The sequence below is a fragment of the Triturus cristatus genome, chromosome 3_2 (genome assembly GCF_964204655.1).
Source record: "Triturus cristatus chromosome 3_2, aTriCri1.1, whole genome shotgun sequence".
NCBI classification, from domain to species: domain Eukaryota; kingdom Metazoa; phylum Chordata; class Amphibia; order Caudata; family Salamandridae; genus Triturus; species Triturus cristatus.
This window is the reverse complement of record NC_140584.1, coordinates 449,670,049-449,685,620: the sequence shown is the minus strand read 5'-3', so window position 1 is coordinate 449,685,620 and position 15,572 is coordinate 449,670,049. Positions and strand designations below refer to the sequence as shown.

Below are 15,572 nucleotides of genomic sequence, written 5' to 3'. Positions count from 1 at the left end.
GGGAGTATTTGAGAGGCAGTATCATTTTAGGACCATGAACACCTAAAGACAGGCAACAGCCTGGGTATCTGCTGTTGTGCATCTGCTGGACTGACAATGTTTTGTTAATGTGCCATCTGATTACATTTGTCCAAGAAGCAACTGGTACTGTTGTCAAGTTTATCTTTGGTAGCCAAATCCTGGGATGGTAGATCCATGATTCAGGGACTGTTGGGCAAATAAAGAGAAAGTTGATCTTCAGAAGGTAGCTTGCAGAGGTGTTCTTTGTAGCAGACCATGTTCATTCTCTGCAGGGAGGTTTAGTATAGAGTGTATGCAGTATTGCTGGCAGCTTGCCTGGAAATAGTGATTCAATAAATTCAGGACCGTTAAGTGGCAGATTTCTTCAAGAGTTATCTTTCCACAGATAAAACTAAATAGTTTTTTCAAGGGCTTTCCTTAACATTTAGTGTAGAAATTGCGGTTTGATTTCTCAACCTAGATGCATATAACCCTTAGACACATTCTTGTGGGACTTTCTTTTTAAACCGCGTCTACGTTTAAAGATATGCCAGTCTTCAAGTCAGTGGCATCTATTTGTCACTGATGTCGGTCCTCATCCTTTACATTATTTGGAGGAAAAAAAGCCTGGTTGTACCCTTATTCTAATTGTGTTTTTTGATTGCCCTAAACATGTTCCACAGAAATCTATGAACAGAAAAGGCTTTTAAAGGTGTGTTAGTGGGGGGGCTTGTACCCTTTTTCTAATTGTGGTTTTTGATTGCCCTAGACATGTTCCACAGAAATCTATGAACAGAAAAGGCTTTTAAAGGTGTGTTAGTGGGGGGCATTGAGCCTGACCTATACTAATACTGTAATAAACTTTCATCCCTGTCAAGCCATCTGGAATGTAGGAATATGCACTTGCTTCATCAAAGCAAACTAAATCAGAGGTCTTTTGGCTGAACCCATCAAAGTGAACCGTTTGTGCTCTTTGGGTCAGTTGTCCAGTGAACTGGTTCATTGATTCGGTTTCTCCACATAATATTTGGTAAAAACTCATAGAATGCAAATATGTCCAACACAAATTTGGTAAAGATTGGCAAGTGTTGATTTCATGTAAGGACCAAAAACACACATTATATTTGACCACTAAATCTGATGTTTCCGTTCCAGTAAACAAAACTCTTTTCTTTATCGATCGGGGGGCCTTTTTTACTTCCTGAGGACTCCCTGGATCCAAACTGAAAATATGTACCTGTGAAATAGAGACTTCGTTGAAATGGGCATTCTCTTAGTGTACAGATATAGGCTTTCTGGGAAGAGGTTTGTTATCCAGCCAGTATCCCTTGCTGTTATTATAAACTCTCCTCCTGAATCGTGGCTTTCGCACACACCTTTTCGGGAGAGGATCGTCTTTTCACAAGTCTAGGCTTGTGAGTGGCAAATTGAAACTGAGAGTCTGACTGTGTAATTTATCATCTAAAATGTTTAGTGGATAGCATTGGTAAATGTGAAATGGTATTACCCAAATACAAACTGTTGTGTAGGAAGTGAAAAATGATTTCCTGCGCTAGAGGTAACCTCTTAGAAGGTTCATGCAGCTGGTTTATGGAAACATTGCCTTGTTGGAAAGGGGGTTCCTGGCCCCTCGAGACTGCCCTAAAGCTTGAGGACTTAATCCCCCACCACTCAATGCACCAGGAGGCGTGTTTGCCAAACACATGTGAGGAATGGGGCATAGCCTAATCTCGCTACAAAGCGCTGCTGCAGTCCTTTGAGCCATTTGCCTTATTGGAAAGAGAGTTCCTGGCCCCTCGAGACTACCCTGAAATTTGGGGACTCCATCCCCCACTGCGCCTGGAGGCATGTTTCCCAAACACCTGTGAGGAAGGGGTGTGTCCTAATTGCGCTGCAAAGCGCTGCTGCAGTCCCGTCCTGTGAGACATTTGCCTTGTTGGAAAGGGGGTTCCTGGCCCCTCGAGACTGCACTTAAACTTGTGGACACCATCCCTCACTGCCCATTGCTCCAGAAGGCATGTTTGCCAAACACCTGTGAGGAAGGGGCATGGCCTAATCGGGCTACAAAGTGCTGCTGCAGTCCCGCTCCACAGGACACGCATGGGCCAGACGAGGCTGTGCTGGGCAACTTCCCTAACGTTTCGTCTGGAAACCTGGTGGAGTGAGCCTCTTTACATCACATTGTACATTCATTAGGGTATTACGTCTATCCACTGACTGGTGGCTCTTATGGACTTTAGTGACCCTGATTACTCATCACCTGTAATTAAAAAAGAATCCCCAACATCGGAATACTAGCACTTAAAATTGACCCAAGCGCTGGTTTTAAATAATGTGCACCTTAGGAACAGGCCCATGGGAAAGCGCAAGTGTGCTGGAAGGCCTCGGGCAGTTACCTTTTCCCCCAAAAAACACTTCAATTGACCGGATGCTGCAGAGGGTGATGGGGGCTGTCAACAGAAATTGAATTGGCGGAAAGCAGATCATTCCTGGGTACAGGGGCACCTCCACAATCGCCTGCCATTTTACTCAATAAAGTTCCCTCTATTAATATCCCTGAGGTCGAGCAGCACCAAAGATGGGGTATTGACTTATCGCCCTCGCAGTTAATGGGGCTCATCCCTCTGAGGCTAGTTGTGTTCAATTCCACCATTTAGCGAAAAAACCACGCAGGGCAGTCTGGAATAAACAGCATGAGAGAGTTGTGCAAGTGGGGTCTAAAGCCAACACCTCCATATCCGCCCTGCCACCCTATGAAATTCCAGGAAGGGGTATTGGCCTACAACGAAGCTGGAAAGCTCAACTAGTGGAAGTTTTAGCAGAAAGGGTCGAGGGCATCTTGTGCATGAAACTCACACCAATACTGGTGCGCCTTGCTTCGATTGCACAAATGTATAATGGTACTCTTAAAACCCAAATTCAATCCCAGCAGGCCACGGGAAGAGAAAGGGATGCCCCAAGTAACACTGCTAGGTCCTGCAGGAATATAGCCCCGAGCTGTGCCAATAGTGGCATTGTAGCTTCATCAATACCTAGTATTAAACCATCGACGTTTGGACATTCCACTGGCGAGAGACACCGAGGAGATCAACCATGCTGGAAGGGGAGCAAAAATGGGACCTAGAGGTCAGCCGGACCAGTATATAGTCACAAGCCTCCTGTCATTAACCTGCCACCTGCATCCTGCCCTTACGTAACAAATCTGCCAGGAGTCACAGAGCTGCTTGAAGGCCAGAGTGAAGCTAGCGAGGAACTTACTAACCAATGCTAGGATTGGCTTGTAAGGAATATGAACTTCCCAGTCTCACTGGTGTATAATACATTTTAACACTCAGTGTAGATGGATTGGGTAGGGCCAGGTAGATCGCCCAGCGGATGGTATTATTAATTGTTATTTGATGTTGTGTATAGTGTAGAAGGAGAGTAACAAATTGCACTTTTACCTCTGGGATATTTCAGTAAGCCCATCCTTTCTACCAGACGCCATGACCCTATGCTGCCCCATCGCAGTTTCCCTGCACAGAAACAAATGGTAAACCATGCCTTGATAGGATCTGTAGCTTACCTATCTCCAACCATAGGAGGTGTGTTGACCCCTATTGCATACCGACTTATAATCGATTCGACTGCTTGGAAGGGGTTGACTGACTCTGGGCCGATGGGCGTAGATTAAACACTATCTCCATTGCTGTTAAATAGAAAGTAGGTGGTCCAACTACTTCTAGGGGAGAGAATGGATCCATCTGGGATAATGACACTCATATTCAAAACTTCAATAGAGTTGAGCCCAGGGTGAGCTCTGCAAACTTGGTTCAACCCCTAACTGGAGGAAAAGACATCCGCCTAGCCCACCCTGTACTTGTAGAGCAGCACCCAGACAAAAATGAGAGGTATTGTATTTCTATAGCAGTCTGTAACACTAGACAAGGTGGCCCAAACCCCATGTGGCAGTTATGTTATGATCATGACAAGTAATCTAGCTAGAATCTCCCGGATGCCTTAACACACCATGCAAAATCAAAAGAGCGACGTGTAGGGTGGGGATGCTGTGGCAGGTTTCGGCAGCCACACAAAGCTTATATCATGTAATGTTGCAGTCCTGGCCTAAAAATTAGATCACCCAGAGTAGTGTGAGTAAATCGAGCAGTCTGATCTTTGTCTCTTCCTAGAGACATGGTCCCTGCAACCCCATTATCATATACGTTATGTTATCAAAGGTAGCTGTAACGTTAGGGAAGGGAAGGCCTTGCAACATGGGTGTGGACAACAGTGTTGGGTCTGCTGAGAGAGATTGAGGTGGATTCCCCAGATTTATTGTGCATTTGCCTACCACTCCCCCAGGGTGAAACCTATTATTTGTATAGTGTGTATTGCAGGTCTGCTGAGTCCAACAAGGAACCTGTTGTATTAGAGCAACTAAATGCACATAGTGCTAGAAAAATTGCAGGATTTGATTTGATTTGTCAATTTGAGCATAGGGACTTCGCCCCTTTGTTAGATGAGGATGATTTATGGCCTGTTCAAGCCTTTGAGCTTGCGCCTAGTTGAAAATAAAAATCAATGCACTTGTTTTAAACCAATGGTTACGAACTGGAACAGCAGAACCACAGGGTCACAGACCTTCAACCGCACTAATTCCTCTAGATTAATTGACTATTTTTTTGGCGGACCTCAAATTATGGGCATATTTGGAGGACATGGTAGTAATGCCTTGTCAGGACATCGACAATAATGCTCTAGCTCTAAAGCTTAGTTTAAACATCAAAGGTCAAACTGATAACACAAGAGAGCCATTGTACAGAAGATTGAGAGTCACGAGCAATAGGCACAGGGTCAAATGGAGCAGTATGGAGGATTCACAGGCGACCCGGAATCAGTTTTATAGCTTGGTGGACGATGGTATGGAGAGAGTGGCATCCCTGCTCTCAACCGAGGAAATTGGGTTGTTGTTGTGGAGAATCTCTGAGATCCATAAAGGGATATTTTAAGAATTAAGTGACCTCTTCTTTGTTGAGGCTAGGCAAGTGGTCCAGAGAAAGCGCCCACTGAACTGGTACAACAAACAATGTAGAGAGGCAAGTCCTATCTACTTGGAGCTATAAAAAAGCAAGATATGGCCCTGATTCTGTTAGCAAGGGCTGCCCATAAAAAAAGCTCTTATTGCCAGAAGAGTGGGAACGGGAAAGGTGTAAAAGCCTGCTAACTGCTGCCAAGCGAAGAGACCACCGTGCCTTCTGGCACCAGGGATGGGCACGGCTTTATAGAAACTAATATTACAGCCAGTGATTGGGCAGCCCATTTCACTGGTTTGTACGTGCAGTCAGACGAAATGATAATCGATCTTAGTGATCTGCCGAGCCTAGGAATTCTGACAGTCACCCACGAGTACAAGGGAGGAGGCAGTCGGCACTGAGATGACTCTAGCTTAAAATCTCCGCACTCGTGGAAGACCACAATAGTTATGAACATCCAGCAGCAGAAATTTGCACAGCCATAAAGGGCATTGCACCAAACAAAGCTCCTGGACTAGATAAAATTCCGGGGGATCTAATCCGGAGCGAGGTCAACATCTGGGGTGCCTATTTTTCACCACTGTTTTCTGCATTTTTGAAAGGGATACCACTGCCTCCGACATGGGCTGGGGATGAAATTATCACATATACAACAAGCATTGGCATAGCCAATAGGTCTCGCTTTTGGGACCTTATGTGTTTATTTTGAAGTTTTGGCTATGTTGTCCACATAACACCACTCAAAACCATATATTCACACCACATAATTAAACACTACTAAATGCAACATACACTCCACATAATACCACTAAGTGAGCTTTGACAGGAGAGTAAGAGAACTTCATAAGTGGATTGAAAAAACAACACTAAAGCTGGGGAGTCCAATTTAGGTCCAGTAGCGCGAGATCCATGACAAATTATCAGGCTATCCAGGTAAAATAAGGTGAGTAAAAAGAACTCGAACACAGTCGGTGGTTAGTCTGAATATCTGGCCATCTTGAACTTAAGAAATCTCCTTCAGTTTTTAACTATACTACACATGATTTATTAGATAAAAGTAGAGTTATGTTTTAAACTATCTGCCTCTTCCTTGAGCCAAATAAATCTATTCTGAAATTGCTGAGTCGTTCTTTCTAAGGTTCTGGCACTATCATACTAACATGAATACTTTTATTGGTTATTATAACTAAAAAAATTAAACTGGAGTGTATAAAACATTCACACCGAATGAGTTTTTATGGGTTCACAATGTAATGAATGTCATGTTTTAATAGAATCTAAAGTCCCTTTCTATGAACATATGGTTTAAGATAGTGAAAGAAGCCGATACTTGCTCTATCCCAATCAGTGTGCGGCCTGGAAGTGCTCTGGATTGAAGTCCTGACTTCGAGCATGAATATAAAAGAATAAAGGAACTATTGTAACCGGCGAGTGCAAAAAAGGAAATGGGAACTATGGCTGCTATTTTAACTATAAAATACAGCTAAAATCAGTACTGGACATCAGACATCTAGACCCTGGTGCCACTACACCTGCTGCACCAATTGCTCTACAGCTGGACAGCAAGATCATTAAACACTGAATCAAAATGCAATAACAAATAGCTAATAAGCGACCTTGATGAATAGCATATACCTTCACGGGCGCCTGCCTTAACAAGTGTGAGGCAACTGCTTGTCAAAAATTCAATTACGTTTTCCATTTTGCTCGGATGTTCCTCACACGGCGCAACAATTCAAATGCAGAACGCAGCACAGGAAAATGAGGAGAGACCTTTTTGCTGAGAAAAAGGTTTAAAAAAAACAAAAAAAAGCACAGCAGCGCCAAAACAAAGGAAACGAAGAAAAACAGAGAACCATGACTCGCTTTCTTCTGCCTGTGTCAGCCGTAATGTATCTGACAGTAACCAATGACGGATAATGTCGCCTGTTTGTGCGCAGGAAAGGCTCCCGAGGGGGTGTAAAATAGGAAAATGCTGCCGCTGACATATCTATTGAAGGTTAGTGTACAGCATGTGCCACTGGGAGCATTTATCTGGCTATAATGCACCCCGGCAACAGGGGACACGCTGTTCGGTTAACCTGGCGTGTCCGCCTTTGGCAGTACCGCAGGCCTCAACGGAGCACATAACCACACAGCTCTGGAGCTGCGACAGAGCGCGTTCCCAAGGGCGGCATTTGCACATTCCTGTGGAGACACTGTAAACCCGCAGCCCTAATACGCCAGCAGGGAGGTGAAAATGTTCAATTAACGGGTATTAGTCACTCGGATCCGGTTAAGGCTTTTGTCCTCAAGCACACCACTGGCCCCGCAGTCTGGGGCAGCTCGGGGTTCCTCGGAGTATGTGGTGTCAAATAGGTGATAATTTTTTGTCTCCCCATCATTCCTTTGCACGCGCTTCTTGTTTCCACTTCCTCCTGCTGGAGTGGGAGGGTCGCAGCTTCCCGCTGCAGTGCCTGAGTCATGATTAACAGAGAGCGCCATTAAAAAAACTGAAATGGTGCTGCTTATACACACACGCACTCAAAAAAGTATGCGTTGTTATGGCAACCTTTCTTTAAGATGTGTATCTTGAAATTTAGCATTCAGAACACATCCACGTTTCCCTTAAAGCCTCCCCGACGTAAAGGCTATTTGTCTTATGTGTGCGTTTCCAGCTGCACAGCAGGCTTGTGTGGCGACCCGTGGTGTCTTCTCTAGGTTTAGATATTTTTTCAGTGTAGAATAATGATGTGCATGGAATCGTGGTGGAACTCAAAAGGCAAACAAGCACTAATTTGCCAGCTTTACAGATACAACAGTGCCTTTCGGCGAGGTGCACACAGGTTAGGGGGGAGGGCGGGCTTACCATCCACAGAAGGTAGTTAACGAGGAGAAAGAGCCAGCCTTTGCAACTATAAGCAGTGTGTTGCAGCAAAGACTTAAACAAGTGCATACGCGCGCCTTGCGCGGCAGCAGGGGAGGGGGGCCTGCGCCGGTTTCCCTTGCGGGAGCGAGCAGCAAGGCGCGATAATTGCTAACACCAGACGCCGCTGCCCGCTCCCGCAAGGGAATCGCCAAACGTGCACGCGTTGCCATTGAAAGTAATGCAGCCCGTGCACGTTTTTGGAAGAAAAAGGGAATCGATGGCTAAAGGTCTTTTTCCAAAGCAGCACATGCGCGCTGCGTATGCGAGACCTAAAAAGGGCCCTCGTGAAATGCCAATTAACTGTTAACCTATTAATCTACTTGACAGCTCTCAAAAGCTATTTAGCAGAGTTGTACTTTGCAGATTGCAGGAATGGATGATGTATAATGATATTATGTCCCCCGTTGCAGGTGGGTTATAGAGAGGCCACAGGTACGATTGACCAGTTGTTCCGGCTCCTGATGCTATACTGGAAAGTGGTCACTCTGGGGAATGGTCGCCTGTACATCGTATTTGTGGCTCTGCATTGCGCTTTTGTCTTAGTCCCCAGGTTGACCCTCTGGCGGGTGCTGCAGGAGTTGGGGGTACCCAGCTACTTACGAGACATACTGAGATTGCATGATAACAATTATGTGCAGGTCAAGTGAGGGCAGGCTGGCGAATTAACAGAGCCATTTCCTGTAAGGGGAGGGGTAAGGCAGGGGTGCGTACTTACCTCTGAGGTATTTTTACTCTTTATTAACGACCTCATAAATTTCTTCGAATAGGGTGATAATGATGCCCCTAAGTGGGCAACTTAAGGATCCTTGCCCTCATGTTTGCTGACGACACCCTCCTCCTCTCCAAGGCTCCCATGGGCCTACAAAACCTTCTAGACTGCTTTGAATATTTCTGCTAGGTGTGGGGCTTTGAAATAACTGTGGACAAGACCAAGTTTATGATATTGAGCCCAGGTCACTCGACCATAGCTAACCCGACACTAGCAGGAGACCCCTTGAGAGAGTGCACACTTTTACCTACATGGGCATCACATTGACAGAACAGCTGGGGTGGCAGGCACACATTACCCAGCGTAGGTTAAAACGTGAACAAGTTGTACGAAGTATAACTAAGCTGGCACACAACTCTGTTTCGAACTGCGCAGCCTACCCTACAGGTATACCACCATACAGCCCTGGGGACGGTTTCCCATGGTGCAGAACTGTGGGGTCATTTGGATGCCTCCACTTGGTGGAAAACCGATTTATGTGTTTACTAGTGGGTGCCCTTATAAGTACCCCCCTGCTTCCTCTTACATTTGATCTAGGGTTGAGAGCCCTTTCAGACAAAATAGGCCTACCTTTAATCCTCTTTTGGAGGAAGATCTGGGATACTCCAGAGCTCCATACCTATCGAGATTTCCTTGAGGAAATACTCAGTCTCATGGGCCCCTGTAACATACCCTGAATCACGTTTGTGAAAGCCACCTTGGGAGAGATTGGGTTCTCAGCTGTTTGGAGTGCCCTGAGAGAGGCTAGGCTAATATCCAAGTGTAATATTAAACTAGCATATTGGCAACACAGAGATTGTTAGGGAAAGGATCCCTGACCGATCCCTGACCGATGCTTTTTTTTTTTGGTCAGGAGCACATATAATAGAGATGGATGAGATAAAATGCTAGGCGCATGTACCGGTTTTTTTTTTTACCTATGGGACCTTGCCCCTCTGTTCGTTTACTGCAAAATACTTGTTGGGCCTCAAAGGAGACCTTAGAACATGTCATGTTTTTTGGCCAGCTTATACGACCAGTAGGTGGTGCTGGATGTTTCTGCTTTGTCAGAACTTGGGCTTTAAAGAGCATAAGTGGCCCTAACGATATTAAAAACAGACTCCAGCAAGCCCTTGATCTTGGCGCTCTCCCGATACCTGATGGCTATGTGGAGAACCAGGGCAAAATAATGTCTCCCCATGAGAATCAAACTAGTGCTGCTGTGTCAATATGCGCAACTTAATATGTAGTTTAAACATAATTGTCCCCTACCCGAGTCTTCTCTTTTATTAACTGTAGCAATGAAATGTATCGTGTTTTACAGCTCAATTATCAATATTGTAAATATGGCTGTTCTGTTTACGGACCGTTTTTATATGCATTTTGTTTCATACTTTACTTCATATAATAATGATTTTTTTTTACTGTTTGTTTATGTGCTTTTATGGCCACTAAGCCAAAAAAACTGAACTGAAATTGTGTTTTATATTTTGCTCATGTGGGCCCACTATAATATTGTGCCAGGTTAGGTTCTCCCACTGCTTGAAAAATACAGATTCCTAAATAAAAAGTAGTGTTTGCTTTAGCACTTACACCTTGTATTGCTAATATGGTCCTTAATTTCTTATTTTATATTCGCTTTTGACCATCTCATGGTGAAGTCTATATTTGGATTGTAGTTTGTTAGGTTGAGCTTTATCGATTTGTTTAGATACTTTGTACAGTGTTGTGGTCAGTGTGCTGGCTCTGCTCTTGATTCTAGGAGAGCAATGTGAATAAGTTAAAGCAGAAAGGATTTGTCTGCCAACAAATGCTTCGGCACAAATAGACTGAGCTGGAAAGAGCCAGACATGAATGCTTAACTGCTGAGCTATGCCTGGGTGAGGGGTCTAGAAATGAGCAGATTGTGAAGAGGCAGCGGAGCTTAAGTTAATAAAAACAAACCGATATATCTGTTTTTCCACTTCTTTTAGCCTCAGTCAGACTTGCTAGGATTGATTCAAATAATGATTGTGGTTTTTGGTGAAGAGCCACCAGTATTTTCTCGTGCTGCTGCTCCACCGACATCCTACCAGGCAACGGGACCTCCAAACAGTAAGTAAAAATCTAAGCTCAGAGAGTAAACGTGTTTTTTGTGTGTGTTTTTGACACGGAAAGCTGAAATGTACGTTGCTCTTTCAAAGTTTAGGTAACTGTTTTGAAGCCATCGAATGAGATTATGTAGTGGTGCTTCTTGCAGCTGCAGTTTTTTAAAAAGGTGCCCCCTTATTTTCACTCCATCACAGGGCATTGGTGGTGTGGCAGTACCAAATGTGTGGTAAATGCCGGCCTGGACTCTGAATTGCTCGATACGTGGGCTTTCCAATAACGAGATGAATAAGCTTCCAGGTAGCACGCAATATGGCAGTCCGTATCGTATTCTTTATTTTGCTCCTTGTGTGCGAGTCTGCAACACATGCTGCAAGTAGAAAACATTACTTAACCTGTAACCATAGGTATGCAGCTTGTTGTCACACAACCAACGAAGGTGGCATCGGTACACATTCCTTAGGTACTGACACATCACAAGATGGGGTGGGGAGAATACTCTATAATTAGATTCATTTAGTGCTTCAGAGCGACCTCAGGATGAGTCATTTTGGTCACCTCTGAAATTAATATTGGAAAAAAAGACGGACAAAAATAACTTGCAATGATTCAACACTAGATTGTGGAATTAAGCATAGCATGTGAATCTACAGTAGAAAAAGCAACACCTGCTGTTGAGAAATTTTTTCTTTTCGATTTTTTGCTCAATTTCTCATGTATAATGACTCTGTTTTGGGATATCATATTTGTGATTGAGGTTGTAATGTTGGTTTCCTTACATTTTCCACTGCAAGACAATTTGGGTTGTAATGGAACTCCAGCTGTTTGTGTAAGATTGTATCTTTCGTCCTTGTGCAGTGTTTTTTTCTTTGCTTTTCTGCACCTTTCAGACACCCTTGAGCTGGAGGCAGTTTTCACCTAACCTATTTATTGACATCCACCCATTTGTGGGGACAGGGCTTGATTGTCTCTCCACATTCGTTCATTTGATGTGCTTTTCCCACACAGGCTAATGTGTATCTTTTCTACCGATAGCAGCCCCTCTCTAACTTGGGATCACCATGCTTTCATTTGGCTCCTGTTTTGCTGTTGCCTCACCACTGACTGTCAATCAACTCATGAGTCCCAGCGTACAGATTTTGTACCATACACACCATTTCCCATTTATGGGGTGGTAGCGCAACCAAATCTTCCCTTCACATGAGGTTTATGGGCACTCTTCCAATCTCATTTCAATGCTCTTGATCATATTCCCTTTTCTCCTTATGCCTTTCTAGCTTCCACACTAACCTTCAAATATCAGAGTGAATACCAAGACGGCACTGCTTTGCCCCACCCTCCTTTCCAAGTGGTTAGAATCACCTGTTGCAATGTGCAGGGTAAAAAAAAAAAAAGTCTCAGAAGATGCAGTTGCCCAAAATGTTACACACCCACACATCAAAAACATAGCACAGATCCAAATGCTCTGCACATCTAAGTCCTTATTTTGCCTTTTGCATGGTCAGGAAAAACGTCTATTCTGTTTTGCTTTTTTTTGGGTGGTAGTTTGGCGTCATCTCTTCTTTTTACCTTCAGGGACATTTTGGTTCAATCAATATTCGTAGTGATTGGCTAAAATTGCCCATCACAGATGCATACCAAACAGCGCCACTAGCTACAGTTAGTGTATCGGTTGCTAGAATCCCATGTCACGGTGTACTTTGTCAAAGGGCACTGGCAGGAAAATATCTGTACGAGGGTTTTAGTGCTAGATGTATTAGAACGTATTAGCAAGCTTTTTGGTGCAGCTGTACACTCCACACAAAAAGAACAATTGATTGACAGAATGCTGAACATTTTCAAACATTCACCCCAGTAATGAGATCTGGGCCTAAACCCATAATTTTTTGCTCCCCATGCCATTCCAGTTTAAACCCAGCCATATGCAAATCAGTCCTGAACCTGCTCCACATGGGAACAGTCCAGCCTGAACTGCTGGGTCAGGTCCTCCCCTAAAATATATAGAGTATAGTTTAATAAATAAAACAAAACAAAAATCCAATTAGTAGAACCAGAGATGTTGATTTTTAAAAGATTTAAGGTAAAACAGCGCCAAAAAGCACAAAGTGTCAACAAGGGATATCTGGTCGTGCCGGACCAGGACAAAATCAAAAGTTCAGGTCAACCACGATGGAGCGTGGACCGACTAAAGGGACCAGGTTAGACCCTCTGAACAAAGTACCTTAAATCCTGATTGCGGAGCGTTGCGTGGACCTGAGGCGAAGAAGCGTTGCGCAGCCTCAGTGATGCGTCGGTTCTGAATTGCGGCGAGGCTGCCGTGAAAGGTCCTGTGGCGTCGACTTCAAGGATCCCGTCGATGGGGCTTGCGATGCAAAGTTCATTCATCAAGGATGTAACGCGCAGCTGGCGATGCGTCGGTTCTGAGGAGCTGTGAGGCTGTGATGCGGATGTCCGAGTCGTTGTCGTCGAGCTGTCCCTTTACATCTAAACCTCCTTGTCAATTCTTGAATTCTACAAGAGCTGGGCCTACCCTCGGCTGGGCCCAGTGAGTTCCTGCATCAGGCCAGGCTACCCTCCAAGTTATATTGCACTATGCAAATACATGCACCATAACACAACTGACAAGGTCCACCAGCGGTACACGACTGGTAGATGCATGGTCAAAATGCTGAGTACCAACCAAGTGATTCTGGCCCAATCACTGGATCCTCTGTCCGTGGGAAAGGTCTCTCAGACATTCAAGACCTGGGCCATTTTTCGCTCCAAGCCTACAGCATCTGTATACAAGTTTTCAGACCCAATCTAAAAGGAGGAGCTTGCAGATCTATTGAAATTAGATTCAGATGACCAAGTCTGTCCCATAAACCTAAGGAGTAGGGAACAATTTGGGTTTAACGGTCCTGCTCTACTTTGTTTAAGGAGTCTCGCATCAGTCCCTTGGTTGAAAGTTTTCTTTTTGCTGTAGTCATCGGCCCCAAATCCCCACCAATATGCAATGTTCTGCTCCATGCAAAACTTCCACCCTGATCAAAACAACTAATTTTCTTCACTGGACCTGCACAGCACTTCAATCCATGTACCCATGTTTCAGGAACGCAGGAGAACCTCTGCTTCATTGTGGCAAACAAGCTCGATCGGTAGAGGTTTCCGTCCTTAATTCTGGCCGCTTGGTGTTCCCTAAGGTCCTGGCCCAAGTAGCTACATTTATTTGGCTGCTGATAGTGCACTGCTATCCCGGGCTGGATAATTGCCATATCACAGTTTCATTAAGGAGCCAGTTTTGTCCTCACACTTAAGACCCTATTCAGTGCTGGATTCTCAGTGTTCTCCACAAAATTCTCCTTGATGCCATCAAAAGAAATACAGGTATTTATAAATAATGTGGATTCTTGACTTTGAAATGCCTTCTTTCAGACAGTGGCCATTTCCTGAAAGAAAATGCTGAGTGGCTTGACAGTTCCTCATGAAAAACAACTTGGACTACTGGCATTTAGGTGTGAAGAGGTTCTCCCCCACACAAAACTAAACATAAACTCCCTGAAGCTGTACTTAGCCTAACAGTGGCAATTTGTTGATGGATCTGTCATTTCATTCCTCAAGAAGTTAAAATCAGTCTTTCTGGCCCAAACGGCCTCCCTTACAAGTTGGCTACACTCACTTTTTATAGATAATACCATTGCCATAGTTTACCTTTTAATGCAAGTGTCCCTCTTTTTATTAACTGCCAGAACTCGAGCTGTGATAGGGAAGGGACCTGAATCGCTGGGGAACAGCCTGATTTCCAGCTGGTGAGGAAAGTTCATGTGTATCTTTACTTTTATGGTATGTTAATATATCTTAATAAAGCACAGCAACTCACACCCTGTAGGTGTATCTCGATAGTACACTAACACAGGGCCCAGCAACTGACTAAACAACGAAGTCTCCATCAGTTTTTAACTTAGCAAAGTCTGGACAAATGCGGATGTAGTATGGAAGTTGATTCTAGGCCGAAGGGGCAGAGAAGGAAAAGCATCTTCCGCCAGATCTAGAAGTACAAATGCAGGGGACATTCAGCAAGGCTTTGTCTCTATATCTGAGATTTCTAGCAGGATAATATTGACTCCGTTTCTTTTTTAGGTAAGGTGGGGCCCCTACCCATCCGAGACTTCTGGGTGAAACAGAAAGGCTCTCAGCGCGGGGGCCGAGACAAAGCCTGCGGGAAGATTACAAATCAAGCATGCAGCAATATTCTGCACCACCTGAAGTTTGGATAACAGAGTGTCATTGACAGCCACTACCAACGCTTTACCATAGTCAAGCCGAATCATGCCTTAAAGGTGAACCCGAGTTTTCCTAGCAGAGGATGGCAGCCAAGGGAATACTTTCCCCAAAACCCTCATGATGGCAAAACAGGAACCACAGATTGAGTCGATATGGTCTTTCATAGATGGAGCCTGATCCAGCCTACACCAAGGTTTTTCATAGTTTTGCCTGGGAGACAGGGAAGTTCAGGGGGACACCAGTCTGATGACCAGAGCTGCTAGGCTTTACCAAACAGCAGTATCTCCGTTTTGTCGATATGCAGTTGGAAAGAGTTTGATGTCATCCAAATAGCAATCCTTCTCATACAATCTATAAAACGATGTTTTACCCCATCAACGCCCTGTCCAAACAGCGTATGCTATAACCTCGAAGCCACAAGATTTAGCAATTTGGGCAAGGGTGGGGCCACGTAGATGTTGAATAACGTAGGGCTCACCGATGAACCCTGGGAGACCCCCTTGTTAATAGGAATGGTGTGAGACTTGAAAGAGCCCAGCACAATCATCTCTGT

The 15,572-nt window shown here is 44.5% G+C and overlaps 1 protein-coding gene across 1 annotated transcript in view; it reads left to right on the top strand.

Moving 5' to 3' along the window:
* Positions 1 to 15,572, top strand: part of TSG101 (tumor susceptibility 101) — a 225,373-nt gene that overhangs the window by 65,868 nt on the left and 143,933 nt on the right. Inside the window, exon 5 of the mRNA XM_085648060.1 lies at positions 10,642 to 10,762. Within this exon, the coding sequence (XP_085504186.1) occupies positions 10,642 to 10,762 (121 nt within the window). The remainder of the gene's footprint in view (positions 1 to 10,641; positions 10,763 to 15,572) is intronic.